Raw genomic sequence first — 14,979 nt, 5'->3', positions numbered from 1 at the left:
TGCGTGCGTTCTAAGAGGGTGTTGTCACTTAACACATGCAAGTAGGTCAAAGACAGATAAACAGAACACAAAATATTTTTTGTATTTAAGAAACAATCTTGATGGCAGGAGAAGATAAAATATTTTATGAATGAGCCCAAATGTATAGGGAGCTATCAGTACATTTTTCTTGTACCGCTAGTGATGAAGTCCTTATGCAATATTTTGTAATTTTACATACTATTAGTTTTCTTTCCAGTATATGTTCTGATTTTATCACTGTTAATTCCATATTGCTTTTTCAGGTTTACTTTCCTCTTTCTGCCTCTCCATTTACATGAACTTACAATATTTCATAACTTCTTTGGTTTACCTTCCCATATAGTATTTTTTCTCAACTTTCATCCTTCCCAACTATCCATATTTCTAATACTGTTCAGGAAACAAGATGCACAATTCGTGGGAAACTTGAGTGCTCCTTATGATTCTTGAAGGAGTACAGCCTTTAAAAATAAAAACTTAACGAGAAATACATCTTAGAACTTGAGTTGGTAGTGTAGAGGTAATCAGCACAGAGCAGTTTATTTTAGAATCACAGGATCATGGGATAAGATAGATCAGAAGAAACCTTGGGATGATCTAGTTCCTTGTTTAAAAAGCTGTGACATTAGGTGTGCCAAAACTGGTTGTGACAACTGCATGATCAGTTGAATAACTGTGAAACTTTTTGGTGTGAACCTAAAGAACTTCTATTCCTCTCCTGCCAATTATTGGTTTCAAATGCAGCCATCTGTTCTTTATTACTGAGCTGCAACTGAGCCACTCTGATGCTGGTGATGTATCATCAACATGTCACTGGCATTTGTTTTACTTGAGAAGTAAGCTGATGGATAGATGATATTTTCAGAAGAATTATGTAGGACAGATTGTTTTGGTACCACACAACTGAGTGTTTTACAATGTTGGAGGTGAATCTTCCTTTCCATACTCATTGGAGTACACAGTTCAGCAAGTCTTGCAAAATTGTAGGTAATCACTAGGTGTACTACCCATTTGTGTCTAGGAGCCCTTGGGTTTCCAGTGGCTGACACTGTCGCTGAACAATAATTCTAGTGACTGGTGGATGCAGACTGTCCTTCTCTTGACACTACCATAATTTGGGTTCCACATCCTGGTTTAAATCTAGATTGCAGGAGGTCTAAAATAACAGTTTCTTCTCCTTTTTTCTTTTTATAGTTGTTTCTCACTTAGCTTGTTCCTGTAGTGTCTCTGTCCCTCCCACCCTACATCAGTATAGTACTGAAATGTCTCCTTCCCTCTAAGCTGTTTTTTATAGCAAACAAACAGAAAGGTACTGGAATATTGTTGGAACAAGCTGTTGTGTGATAGTTTATTGAAAATAGCATTTTAAAAGCTGTTTCCATCATGATATTGCCAACAGATGGACCCAGAACACTGAATGGTGATGTTCTCCTGCTATTAACTCTGAATGGATTCGGCGGATTCTGGGGAGCTATATTCAAATTTAAATCATACCATTTACTGACTCCCAGCATTCTCATCGTTTTGCAGAACAAAAGCTAGCTGTGTGATATATATGGTCAGAACTTTACCACATTTTCTAAAATGTCTCCCGTGTGGTCCTACACGTGGCATGCTTTCTATACAGAAAGCAACAGCAGAAAGGCACATGTAGACGAGTGCATAATGTGTGTTGTAAGTCTATGTGCTAATACATGACAAGTTGGATACACCATAGCATTCAGATGCCATGTGTTTAATCCACATCCCATCAGTATTCTTCTTTGGTTTTGTTTTTGTTGCTTATCTGATCACCTTCCCCCAAGATCTCAACTGAAAAATTTAGACAAAGAAGTTGTAGATATTTGCAATGTGCTGTTTGCTAACCGCTAGTGTTAATGCTGCCTGCACATTGAATTCCTTTATTCTGTTCAATTACATGGCAAGCTCTTTGAAGGTTAGCACAATGGGATTCTATTCCTGACTGACCTCTCACCACTCATGTAAAACTAATGAATAGTGTTACACAATGTATGCAAAATAATTAATTTTCTGTTGGCTGCCAGGGCCTCTTTGCATTTTTCTAGCAAAATAAATAGATTTTGAACAGATCTAAGCCAGGGATAATATAAATTTCCAAAACAGCTGTCGCTCCTTTCCCTTTTCATGTCCAGCAGATCCAGCACAGGAAAGTGCCAATAAGAGGCAGAATGGGAAACTCTTCAGCAGCTGCTTTGCGCTAGGCGGGCTTTGGCAGCTTGGATGAAACTGCCAGGGAAGTCTGGCCTTTCAACTGTTATTTTTATTTTAATTTATAACCTTATCTTTCCTGAAGAGTTGTACGTGCAATGGTTTACTAGCTGTGAGGAGAGACATTGTGTTTCTGTGTAACCAGGACAAGAGGATGTAGTCTTAAGCTGCACCAGGGAAGGTTTAGGTTGGACATTTGGAAGAATTTCTTAACAGAAGGGGTGATTAGACATTCAAATGGACTGCCCAGGGAGGTGGTGGAGGTGTCTGGTAAAATCAAACCATCTCTGGAGGTGTTTAAGGGAAGACTGTATGTGGCATTTAGTGCCATGGTCTAGTCAACATCATGGTGTTCGGTCATAGTTTGGACTCAGTGATCTCAGAGGTCTTTTCCAACCTAATTGATTCTGTGAACTAGCAGCAGAAAACCCAAAGATTCTTTCCTCCCACCAGTCTGGTGAGGACAGGTGGTGGCAGAGAGGGGGAAAAAAGAGAATTCTGAGGTTTGATGGGAGAAGTGAGGATCATTCTACTTCTTTGTCCTTTTCTTTCTAGGAGTATGTGCCAGCTGATGTGATGGTAGGGCATATATACAGGCTTTAGTATGTGACAGATTTTGAAGATGTTTGTATGAATGTGAGGTTTAGCACGATGCAGTGCCCCCTCCTCACCTGGCCCTAAGTATTCCCTTCATATATAAAAAATATACGCTATCCCAAGACCTGGCTAGGAATTCAATTTTCCCCCAACCTTTCACTCACTTTTCTGAAAACTTATCCTTTCTTCAATTAATTATGATTAATTTTGAGGTGAGAAACCTGCAGTTTGTTGTGACCCTACCACTTGTCCCTTATGAGATCCCATTGCTCTATAAAATCTATTTTAAACTCTCTTTGGATATGTCTCAACTATTCAATTCAGTATAATATTACTAAAGCTGAAGCCCATTTTAATGGAAATGGTTTATCTCCCTGGCACGGTGCAATACTCTAGAAGGATAGTAACTGAGCTCTCAGAAACAGTATTAGGTTCAGTGCCACTGTGCCACCCACCTCTACTACCTTCAGTCCTGAAAATGGCACACTTTTCAGTATTTCAGGGATTTGTGTACTCTTTCAGCTGTGCATCTTAGCTAAGGTTTGTACTTCTGCTCTAGCATTTTGCAAATATATTTCTTGTTTTCAAATTTTCCCACAGTGAGTCTCTAAAAAGAAGAGTTTGTTGAAAAGTTATGTGTATGTAGAGAAGAAGTAAACAGAATGTAGCTCAGGTTTTAATTGCTTGATCTTTTTTTTCCTGGATTGTCCAGACAAGACTTAACTAAGTCTTTAGCTCATGAATTGCTAGTTAGTGAAGACTTTGAGAAAATAATACACTTTCAGGTTAAAGATGCATGCCTCTGTGCAGTATACTAACAGCACATGGGATCAAAAATGAGATGTGCTAGGAGACCAAGTAAGTAAAGTCTCCTTCAAGTTTTAACTCAGTTGTGTTAGTACATGTAGTCAAATATAACGTATCAGACTGGAATTTTAGTAAGTGATAGTAAAATTGAGCTTGTTCTATCACAATTCCTAAAGCTCTCAGTTTGGATGAAGCCTGAACAAAGTTGGGCTACTTGTGATGCTTCATGTGTTTTTTATTAGCTACTCAGTTTAATGAGATTCTCCTTACTTATTTACTTGTTCAGCTCCATTTGAACAAATAAGCTATATCCATAGAGAAAGGAAGGCAACCTTTATTTCCTAAGAGACTATTTCTTTTGCTGGTGCTGTTCACTCGTGGGTCTTGGACCAATTCTCATAAAACTGAATTCTGACTTCTTGCCTTTAAATTTGTTTATTAAATGTAGTCCAGCATTTGCATATTCTCTTCTTGTCTTTTTAAGATATATTTCAAATGGCTTACTGTAGGTACAGCTTTTGATGTCTAAATGTGGATTATTTTAAAATTACTTTGATTTTATCTATCATGAATTAGTATTTTCCTCATTTTGTGAGAATAATTCAGTTTCATAAAAGTGTTATTTCAGTGATATAAAGAGGGTTTCTGGTAGAAAGACAAAGAAACAGAGAATTTCAGGGTTCCTGACATGATGAAATTTCATCATCTTGTTCTTTCTGGTTTTATTGCTAAGATATACAATAATCTATTCATTATAATTTTTTTTTCCTATGGATTTGGATGTTCTGTCTTTATGCTAGTATTTTTTTTTCTATTTATCTTTTTTAAACCTCTGAAGAAATTTACAGTTTAATCTGTGGTTCTTCATTCATCTGGCTAAGACATCTATCAGTATAACAGAAGCTAATAGTTTAAACATTAGAGGACAAAAGAAATTGTCTCATTTTTCTGCAAGTGCAAACAGAATCCTGCAGGACACACGTAGCCTCTGATAGACCTATCCCACTTGTTTGGGCTACCAGGTGTACAACTATTTTGTCCATGCACAGTGAGCCTGTCAAACCTGTGTATATGTGGTTCATCTAGGCATAGGGAAAGACAGGGACCATGACATTCCATTGCCTGTATCAGCCTGGACATAAATGGACAGACTAGCTGTTAGGAGATAATTGTTCCAGAGCCTGTCTAGCTCACTTAAAAAGTGGTAGTAATTTATGTTCAGTGAATTTTTTTTTTTTCCCCAGATAGGTGCAGGAGTTACTTTGAACACAAACAAACAAACAAATCATCTTAGAGGAAGCTCTGGAAAATCATAGTTCCAGAAAACAAATTTTCAGAACTAGTGGTTCCATAAAAAGGATTTTCAAGTGAATTAGTGTCGCTGCTTCCCCATGGTGAAACAGTGAAACTATTTCCACCTGGTTTCTCCCCTATACTGGAACCTTATTGCAGGATCCTTAGTTGTTCACAAATGAAATGCATGCCTTGTCACACTTAGCTTGAATTGGCACATCCTGTGTCTGCCAGCTGTTGCACCTGTGCACAAAAACATGAGAACTCATTGTTGCATCTACTGAACTTGTTTTGCAACACACAAAAAATCTGTTTTGTTACGTTTTGTCATAAAAAGGAGGGCTGGTGAACACAGTTGTGCAATAAATTCTCTCCACTCATTTACTCTGTTGCCTAAATGGCTGCGAGGAAAAAAGACTCCAAGCCAAATTAGGTAGGAGATAAGGATACAAAGGTTTAATGAGTCCCCAGGCTTTCTGGAATAACCCCCAGCGCACGCTCCCGAAATCGAGATGTTCACAGTTTTTATAATGATTTTTGCCCAATCCCCGTCCTGCCGCCACCCAGCTTCTGACCCCACCACGCCTCTTGGAAATTGGGTCTGGGGCATTTTGGGACCCCCTCTTCTTCATCTTCATCTTCCTCAGAGCACGTAATGTCCTTGGAGGCCTTCCAGAACTCTAGGCCTGAAGGTTGTTGGGTCTATGTCTGTATCTTCTTGCACAGGGTTAGGATGTTCTGCCTTGAAAAAGAGACTAAACATGCTAAGGAATTTAGGGAATTGATATGGGAATGGGTAACAGGGGTTTGAGCTGGTGTGTTAAGGGTAAAGGGATAATATTGCTGCTACTCTAAAATCTACCTTTACTACATAACTACTTCTAAGGTCTACAAAAATTAAAAAAGTCAAAACATCAAAGCTCCAAGGTATCAACTGAATGAGATCACAGAACAGCTGGGGTGCAAGGACTTTCTCCTATGAAATGCTTTCTGTGCTCAGCTCCACTTACAACGTGCTCTGCCAGTCGGGGAATAAACAGGAAAATTGCCATGGAGAAATGCTGAGCAGGCACACTGTGCTTCCTCTTCGTGTGCACACTCCTTTTTTTGCTATGTTTTGGTGCTGGACTTCATGCAACCATGTGCAGTGTCCTTGCTTAGCACAAGAGATAAATAAGACTTAAAGAAACTTTACTGAGAGTAATGATTTTTGTGGGGGATCAAACCCATCATATTCAAGGTAAAAGCCAGCCCTGTGTACATGCTTTAGTGAAGTTCTGGAAGGTGCTGAGCATTCCCCAAATCCGCTAAAATAAAGATGTATTTTACAGTCCACAGACAACTAGTTTTGGCCCTCATCCTTAGTGTGCCTAGTCTGGAGTTTTTTTTCTGGATTCCGTAGCGTTTCCAAGGTTGCATGTATCTGTTGCACTGCAGACACATTGAGGTAGTTGGCAGCAGTCAGTGTCCTTGATTCTAGGTATGGAAATGAATTTCAGAATATTCTCTGTCTACGTGACAATGTCTGTATAAATCTATTGCACATAGTTTGATGTATTCTCATTCTAATGATGTTGAAATGAATAAACAAAGAAACAATCATATATATAAAACTCCTAAATAGCCCTTTAAAAAAAGGAGGGCAAAGCAAAGTAAGAGGTATACTGTCAATGCCATTAAGATGTGGTTAGCAATTCATCTATGCATGACTGAAAATAGGACAGACATTAGGAAATTATTTTAATCTGGAGTACTGAATACCGAATACAAAAAAAAAAGGTTGTGGTTGGAATTGTTTCCCAGAACTTATTCCTACACACACACACCCCTCACACCCCCCACTCACCCATTTTACCACAGAATTAATTGGTAGAAGACATGTAACAGCTCCAGAGGAGAATATTAGGAAAAAAAAAAATCCTTGGAGCATAATGGATACTTTGTGACTACTTAATAACAACATTAAACAGAAGATTATTAAAGAGATGCATTGTAAGAGATCTCCTTTGACAAGTAACTGTAAAATATAATTCTGTTTAGATTATTTTAATTAGAGCTGAGATAATATGAAAACATAAACACATCTACCCAGTACACAGTACTAATGAAAATGGCAAACAGTGTATGTGAGTGCATTTAATTACAGGTTCAACAGGATGCTAAAACGCAAGTATAAATTAAAGCAGAATACCACTCTGTTGTGAAGAGTGTTAAGTTTTTAGAGTATCATTTGTACATGCATATGTCTTCCTTAGTTGAAGTTGGTTGCTTACCTGGAGAGATTCTCTAGGCTGCAATTCCCGATTCAATATAAACATAAGCCATGCACAGAATAAAACATTTTTGCTATCTGAACTTGAAACAGACCATGTGAAATATTGAGCATAAAGGTAGGTCAGATACTGAAAGTTGCATACAACACTAGTAAAATGGGCTTTTAGCTCTGTAAGGTTGTCATCTATGCTGGTTAATTGTTGACATGGTCCTGGGTGTAATTTTGGTCCTATGCCCTTCTCTTTCTCCAAACGTATCTGCTTTTGGGCCTGATTTGGGATTGGATTGGACCAAGCACCATTCCTGGTAGGTAATTCTGCTTTGGAAACCCTTCTCTGACAATTAATGGTAGGGGTGTGAATAAATCCATACCAGTTGCCCTACCCTATTACATATGGTGCTTGAAAATAGTAACATACTCAGAATTTGAAAGATTAAAGCCTTACCTATAGTGCCTTAATGGGTATCTCACCAGATTCTTAGTGCTTTCCTTTGTTTCTGTGTAGTATGGGATGGTTCTGAGCACCTTAGTTATTCACTAATCCTTTATCATCATCTGAAAATACACCCCATTTTCACACACGCATATTCTCTGGAGCATGCAGCTTAAAAAACCAGCCATCAGCTTGGCCCTTCAAAATTTTTGATATAAAAATATCATGATATAAGCAATTTTCATAATCTGCACATCAAAATGGGGTGTTATTAACAGCTGGAAGCTGAACTATTTTGAAGAAAATGGCCTTACATTCTTTTTCTAAATGTTTTAGGCAAAACAACACTTTTTCTTTTAATCTTTGAAACTTAGGAAATTTTAGTAGCTGAGACATTCTTCTTATCTATCAAATTTATCTCTCGCAATTTGGATCTCATTTCAACCAGTGTTTGCCCAGGATAGCTATAGTGGTATATCTTCAGAATCTGGTCACATCTGTCGAGAAGGGAAACCTCTACAAAGGTGTTGCAGTTTTTAACATTCAGGACTGCTACTCCTCACAACCCACAGCTGCAATATGGTTGCAATTAAAATAAAAGTAGAAGGCAAGGAAAATGGAAACTGGGAGTAGATCAGCTTTTCCCCGTATTTATTTCCCATCTGATGTGTCATCTGAGATAAGGCCACAGGTAGAAGGAGGCTGCAACCCTCTGACGTTTAATTATGTACTCCAGTACTCCACTATGATGCCATTAAAAATTACATAATGCGTAATGCTCTTAGTATTGAAAGGGTTTAAGGTTAAAAACCAGTTAAAAGTATTTTTTTTTCCTTTTCTTCTTCATTTTTTTTCCTCCCTCCTCCCCCCACTCCGATCCTGTAAACTCCCTGGTGTGGCTGCTTGGGATATATTACTTGCCAGACTGTGTAATTTCTACTTTCTACTTTTAGACTAAATTAAGATGTTGGGAAGTAAAAACAAGAATGTCAAGATGGGTGCTGAAACTGCTTGTATTTTTAATTTTTGTCATAATTTAAGATAAGGTTCTGTGAAATGAAAAAAGAGAAAATTATATTACCTTATTAAAAAGACATTGTGTCTTCAGCTTGTTTAACATGGTATTTTGAGGCTTGACAGAATAATTGATTCAGTATTCTAGTAATAATTCAATGTAGTCTTTCACTTCTAGGTGACATAAATGAATCAAACCCAGATGCATTGTAATCTCCAGTTTTTGCAATTTCAAGGGTACTTGATCACCTTAGTTCAGATCCTATAAATCAAATAATTCTTGGCAGCAACATTGACTGATGAGAATTTATCAGACCTGAAGATTTTTGCAAATCAAACTGAGGTACTGGAGACAGTAGTAAACAAAGAAGCCTGTCCTGTCACAGGCTGTATTTTACTAAGAAAATTATAAATGTTTTGGGCATTTATGTGAATGTACATGAGGAAAAAAGATGAAGAGAAATAGAGATGGTATGCTGGGATGTTGAGGCAGAAGACAGAAACCATAAAAGCGACGTGAAAGATGTATTTGAAAGGGAGGACACAGGCTAAGAATTGGATGCATTGAGGGACAGTAAGAGGGATATAGTGACTGATAAGGTCAGTATGAGATAGGGACATTTGGGAGTTTGAGGGACCTTGATGACGAAACAACAGAGAAAGCAGAGAACCAAGTTTTGGAAGACCAAGTAGAACTGGAATCAGCAAGGATACTGTGAAGGGTATTTTAGAGTAACATAGGTAGTTATGGAAGGAATGTCACAATAGATAGGAGAAAACAGAAAAAGAGAGGTGCCCACAGAGGTTGTGGATGCCCCAACCCTGGAAGTGTTCAAGGTAAGATTGGACATATGGCCTTCAAAGACCCCTTTCAACTCAAACCATTCTGTGACCCTATGAAAGGGGAAATGAGAGCACAGAAAGAGAATGGGATTTTAGAAGGAAAAAAGCTGGTGAATGGAAAATTTCTGAAGTAGGAGTGAGCTAAATAGAGAATGGAAAGAATGGAATCATCTGGGCAGGTACCAAAATGCGAGATTTATATGGCCACATGACTACGCTTATACTGTATTATATATGTGAGATGAGCCTAGAGGAAGAGGCTTGCGTGTTTTGATAAGTCTATATTTTATGTGCTAGCAAGAATTTGAGAATGTGGGTTCGGTTCTCTGTCATACATTTTCTGCATGGTATAATGCAACTGAAACCAGTTTTTACGTTATGTAGGGCAGCTGGAATTTGGTAGGATTTGCCAAATGCAGATTTCCTTAGGCTCATTCATTCTCAGTGGTTTAATAAACCACACATTTGTCCCCTGGGAAAGCTCTATACCTTAGTTTAGCATCTGTAAAATGGGTCAAATAGCTTTACCATAGTACAGACTGTTGTGAAAATCAATTTTTTAAAGACTATGATGGTGCTATGTGCGCAAATCCCAAAGATAAAAGAAGACAAAGTCACAAGCCTGTAGAGTACATCAAAGCTGGAGAAATATTTTGTTATCAAATTGAGAAAGGAATTTTGCCCTACTTGTTCTGGTAAATGTTGTAAAAAATATTTGAATGATCTCTTCCATGCTCATAGTGTTCCATGCCAGTCATGGTAGCATTACAGAATTTGCATGCAAATGTCATTCATGGAAGCATTAAATCCTTACTTGTCTTTTTAATTAGTATTTGGATGCCTTTCCTGTTTTTACAGTTTCAAAGTGGTATCTTTCATTGATATATGTTCACTACAGATAAAACACAAAAATATTCTTCTTGTTAGACCTGATTTGAAAGTTATTTAAGTCTTGTTCTTGCAAGACCTTTAAAGATAGTTTAGGATAGTCTAGGGTTTTCTAGGTTGGTATTATGACAATTGAAGTAATAGTTGTGAAGAAAAGTCTTAAAAGTAAACTTGAGTCATTAAAGAGATTTAAACATAACAAGTAAATTAAACACACGAATGTAATGAATACAAATCTACTTAAGGACAAATTTGCATGCAGCTATGTAGCATACATATTGGGGTGAAGTTAAACCATAAGTATCCTACAGTTTCACAAGGGTTATCTAAGCATGTCCAGACCTTTTGAGTAGTACAGAGAAGACATGTAATGACAGACAAAGCAGGCTGTAAAGAATAAATTAAGCATCGCCTCTTTGGGACAGAGTTTTGTGTTTGTACAATCTCCACTAGGAGATCTTGACCCCTGACTAGGTTATGGTATTCCATATAGTAAATAATCTTAGAATTTTTCAGAACCTATCTCGGGAGTTCTTGGTAAATATAGTTAAAGGGTGGCTTTGGCAGAGGCAATCCATGAAACGAAGGCTTCTGCTGGTAAGACTGGAGTTTTACTTCAGATTCTCAAAAAGGAAGTAAGGTTTCTAGAGTATGTCTAAATGTGAGCTAGGTGGGATGTCGTAGGGAATCTGCACTGATGGTCGATACCTGCATTAAGAAAAGTGATTTAATACCGAGGTGGCTGTGGTGAGCCAAAGTGTTCGCTGGACTCTTCATTTTATTAACTAGATCTTAACTGACTGTTACAGGAGCTTAAATACCTAGTGTAGATGTATATATCTATGCTGTAAATTCAGTTATCCAAATCTGGAATGGAATTTAATCCTACATTTCTGCTATATTTTTTTGTGCAAATGGTACTTCAGAGAAATAACAGCAGAGAGATGCAATCAACACATGCTGGTTTACTGAGTCTCTCTTACCATATATTAGTGAACAATTAGTGTACTTTTAACAGCATAATATTTTACAGGACCCAGCAAAAGTGCAAAAGACTCCTCTAGTTAGCTATAAAAGTTCAGATGCTAGATTCCTCTGTACTTACGTAGGAAAATTATTGGGACATGTTAACAGACAGACCTTGTTAACTCCAAACAATATAGCAGAAGGATAATGCTGTAGAGCAGTAGAGGCTGAGTGAGGTTCTATTCAGAATCCTTAGATTGGAAAGACATATTAAACTGAAAAATGTTTCTCTGAATTAATAATAATAATGCCCAAGCCCCAAATCATACAGAAGCTATTTTGTATCACCCAGGTCCTCAGATGGTTGCATTTTAACACAACAAACATAAAATATATTTCTAGCTTCCATAATTGTCTTTGAAAATCACTCTAGAATTATTTTTTTATCACTAACCCATGTCTCCAGAGCAATAATAGTTATTTGTTGACAGACACACTTCTAGAATCTGTAAGTACTTGTAAACTAAACTGATCTGTAAAAGAAGCTTCAGAACAATTTGGCGTTTTTTTTGTTAGTTTGCTTACCTACTTCCTCTCCTCCCTTCATCCATCAAGACCTCACAGATGTTTTTTTGTGAAACTTCTAGAAGATATTAGAGTATGTAATACTTGTAATATGTAGAGCTTGTAATACCACACTTAGGTGTATTCAAACAACTGATCAACTTTAAGATGGTAAAAGGCCAAATGGGGTATCAGATGCTTCTGACTTCAAGAAAGGGGCACACAGTCAAAGCAGTGGATGGAGACCTGACTAGACAAAGGCCAGAGCAGTTGCTTTTGAAACTGCTTTGGGAAACAGAACTGGACCATGCTAAGTGCCCATTTAAGTAGAAACTGTCTCAACTAAAGAATAATGAAGAATATGACACATCATGTTAATTGAAGAGGCACCTTTTCATCTCAGGAGTTAAATCCTGCAAATCTGCAAAGACACCGTTGCTTGGGAAAGGGCCAGAAACATGCTTCTAAATGACTGGATGTCTTTTTCAGGTTTAGAAATAATTAGGTCATTCATGAATCTGTTGTCTAGCAAAAGTGTGCCATTTAGGTTTAATTAATACTCATGAATGGTTTTGGTTTGATCAGGGAGTTTTTTTGGCTCAGGTCCCAAACAATGACTTTCAACCAGACTGTTTGATATTGGAGTCTGTCCCTGTTCATTGAACTCTCCCATGAAATTACTAAACCTAGGAGTCAGCCTTTCAAAGCAGAAACTGGTTTTAATTATTAAAGAAAGTAAATCCCCTCAATAGACCATAGATGAGTTCCAGATGAATGCCCAAAGTTTCCTTTGCAATTTTTCTCAGTTTTAACTGGACACAGTTAATTCTCATGGTGCCCAACACAACTTTAGGAAATAATCACCGTGATACAAACCTAAGTCTGTTTGTTTGGTTGATTTTTTTTTTCTGACGTTCCTATAGAAAGAGTGAATTTTTACCGAAAACAGTCTGGTTTGGTATTTGGAACACAAACATTGCAGGACTTGTAACCTAAATAATAAATAGACCACCAAAAAAATTGAAAATTACTTCACTGGGGTTGACTGTATTTTAACATGTTCTAAGTAAGGCATGGTGAATAGCTTCATGGTCCAAGGAAGATCTTAGTGCTCTCAAAGACAATAATTTGGTCTTGACACTAATAAGTATAAAATTCTTGACCTTTACAAATACTCTGACCTGTTAAGCTTGACATGCCAGAATAAGAAGAGATAAAGCACCTTTTTCTCTCTTTTTTTTCTATTTACTTTTTCCAGCATTAATTATTTAAAGCAGCAGTTCCTGAAAAGTTTCTTGCTGTTGTGAAATAAATATACAGTCAGCAGTCAACCTGGATGCAGGGCCTCCTCTCTTTTGGAGATGTTTTATGTTTCAGGTCATTGGTCTTGATGTGGCAAGGAGCATTGTGGGGTCAGGATATTTTGTGTATGAAGCTAGATGAGTGCTGCAACAGACTATTTAGCATGACATTGCAAAACAGCAGTGGTCTGTGGCTTATAACCCATGACATCAAGCATTAGGGTTATGTCTATATTAATCAGTGGTGCAGTGGGACGAGAACAGGACTGGGTAATGAAAAAGTTGTTGCTGATGACACTATATAGATTTAATTTCTACACCTTATGGTGTAGATCCACCCAAAAGAAATGAGTTTCTCATGCTCTGAAGCTACTCTGCAATCCAAAGGCAAACCATTAAGTGGGGTCTGTTCAGAAGTTCACTTCAAAAGTAAATGTTTGACATAAGGTAGTACAAAGTTTTCACACTGTTCCATGAAAACATGAAGAAAGTTTGATTTTTGTGTTTGTTTTTGAGGCTGACACCGTTCCCCTAAGCTTTTAGACATTTCAGTCTTTGAATATTTCAGGCATATTCATAAATGGATTAAACAGCAGAGGGTTGTTTTGGACTGATGAGTGCTTGGTATTATTTAGTAAATTTCATTATACAGACATCAGCAGGCTAATTGTTTTCCAAGATGTACCCAGCAATGCAGCTGGTGAAGAGTTCCCTTTCTTATCAAAAGATGATTGCAATTATTATATGCAAGAACATAAAAGCCTACTTTATGTTGAATTAAATTGATTAGAATCAAGACATGCATTTTCACTAATAAGGATTAATTGAAATTTTGGAAGGAAATTATCTCTACACAGTTTATCACATGCAATGATTTTTACTAGTACAGCCTTTGAGCCAAATAAAAACAGTAAAAAGAGAGAAACCCTAGGTAGATTTATTAAATGGTAAATGAAAATGATACAAAACGTTTCTATTTTTCATGCCAAACTTTTATTTTTCTTGTAGCCCAAGCAACGTACATCCATAGTATCTTCCCTGGAATTTCACCGAATGAATCACAGCCACAATTATTTTGAAATCAACTCATCCATTGGCTGTGCAAGTTTCATTTCTACTCCTGCAATCAGTCCAGCTAATTATTCCTTTGGACCTCTGGAATACAGTCTTGAAGAGAAAGAACTTCCAGGTATAGAAAAAAAACCACACTTTACTTTGCCTGTCAACAAAGCTTTATAAAACCACAGGTCTTTGGCTTTAAGTTGGAATTGCTGTTGTCTCTGATACTGAAATACATTTATCATAAATACAAAACATTATTCCTGATTTTTTCGTGCTGCTTCACAAAGGGCTCTGATATTTTATGACCAATATTATTAAAACATGCTTTCCTCCCCCCCGAATGTTATACTTTAAGTAAATCAACTTTTTTTTTTTACAAACTTGCCTGGAATTTAGGTATTGCAGCTATCTATTTTCATCATTTTGTGGTCAGTATAAGTTAATAAGAATTTTAAGTTGAAAAAATGTAATTAGAAGCCATTATGCAATCACCAGTAAAGATGAGGAAGGGGACATTTCTAGGAAACCTGAGACTGTTTCTGCAGTACTAATGGGATTCATTAAAGCAAAACTTCAGTGTATTTACTCAGATGGTAAGAGTTGAACAGAGTGATAGCGTCATCATAATGGTGAAGGTTTTATCTGTAAATAGAGATTTACATCATGAAAATGCTTTAAAAAATATA

General features: G+C 37.1%; 1 protein-coding gene across 1 annotated transcript in view; it reads left to right on the top strand.

The window, feature by feature from the left end:
- The window catches only part of LOC114070461 (ankyrin repeat and sterile alpha motif domain-containing protein 1B-like), a gene marked incomplete at its 3' end in the record, with an annotated part of 45,152 nt that extends 30,732 nt beyond the window's left edge, over positions 1 to 14,420 (top strand). The window contains exon 4 of the mRNA XM_027907894.1: positions 14,240 to 14,420. Coding sequence (XP_027763695.1) covers positions 14,240 to 14,420 — 181 coding nt within the window. The remainder of the gene's footprint in view (positions 1 to 14,239) is intronic.
- Between the last annotated feature and the right edge of the window lie 559 nt (positions 14,421 to 14,979).

Source organism: Empidonax traillii, unplaced genomic scaffold (assembly GCF_003031625.1).
Source record: "Empidonax traillii isolate 1590-97213 ecotype Southwest subspecies unplaced genomic scaffold, ASM303162v1 scaffold1565:size90414, whole genome shotgun sequence".
Taxonomy (NCBI): domain Eukaryota; kingdom Metazoa; phylum Chordata; class Aves; order Passeriformes; family Tyrannidae; genus Empidonax; species Empidonax traillii.
The sequence above is the reverse complement of the archived record's forward strand: the minus strand, read 5'-3'. Positions and strand labels throughout refer to the sequence as shown.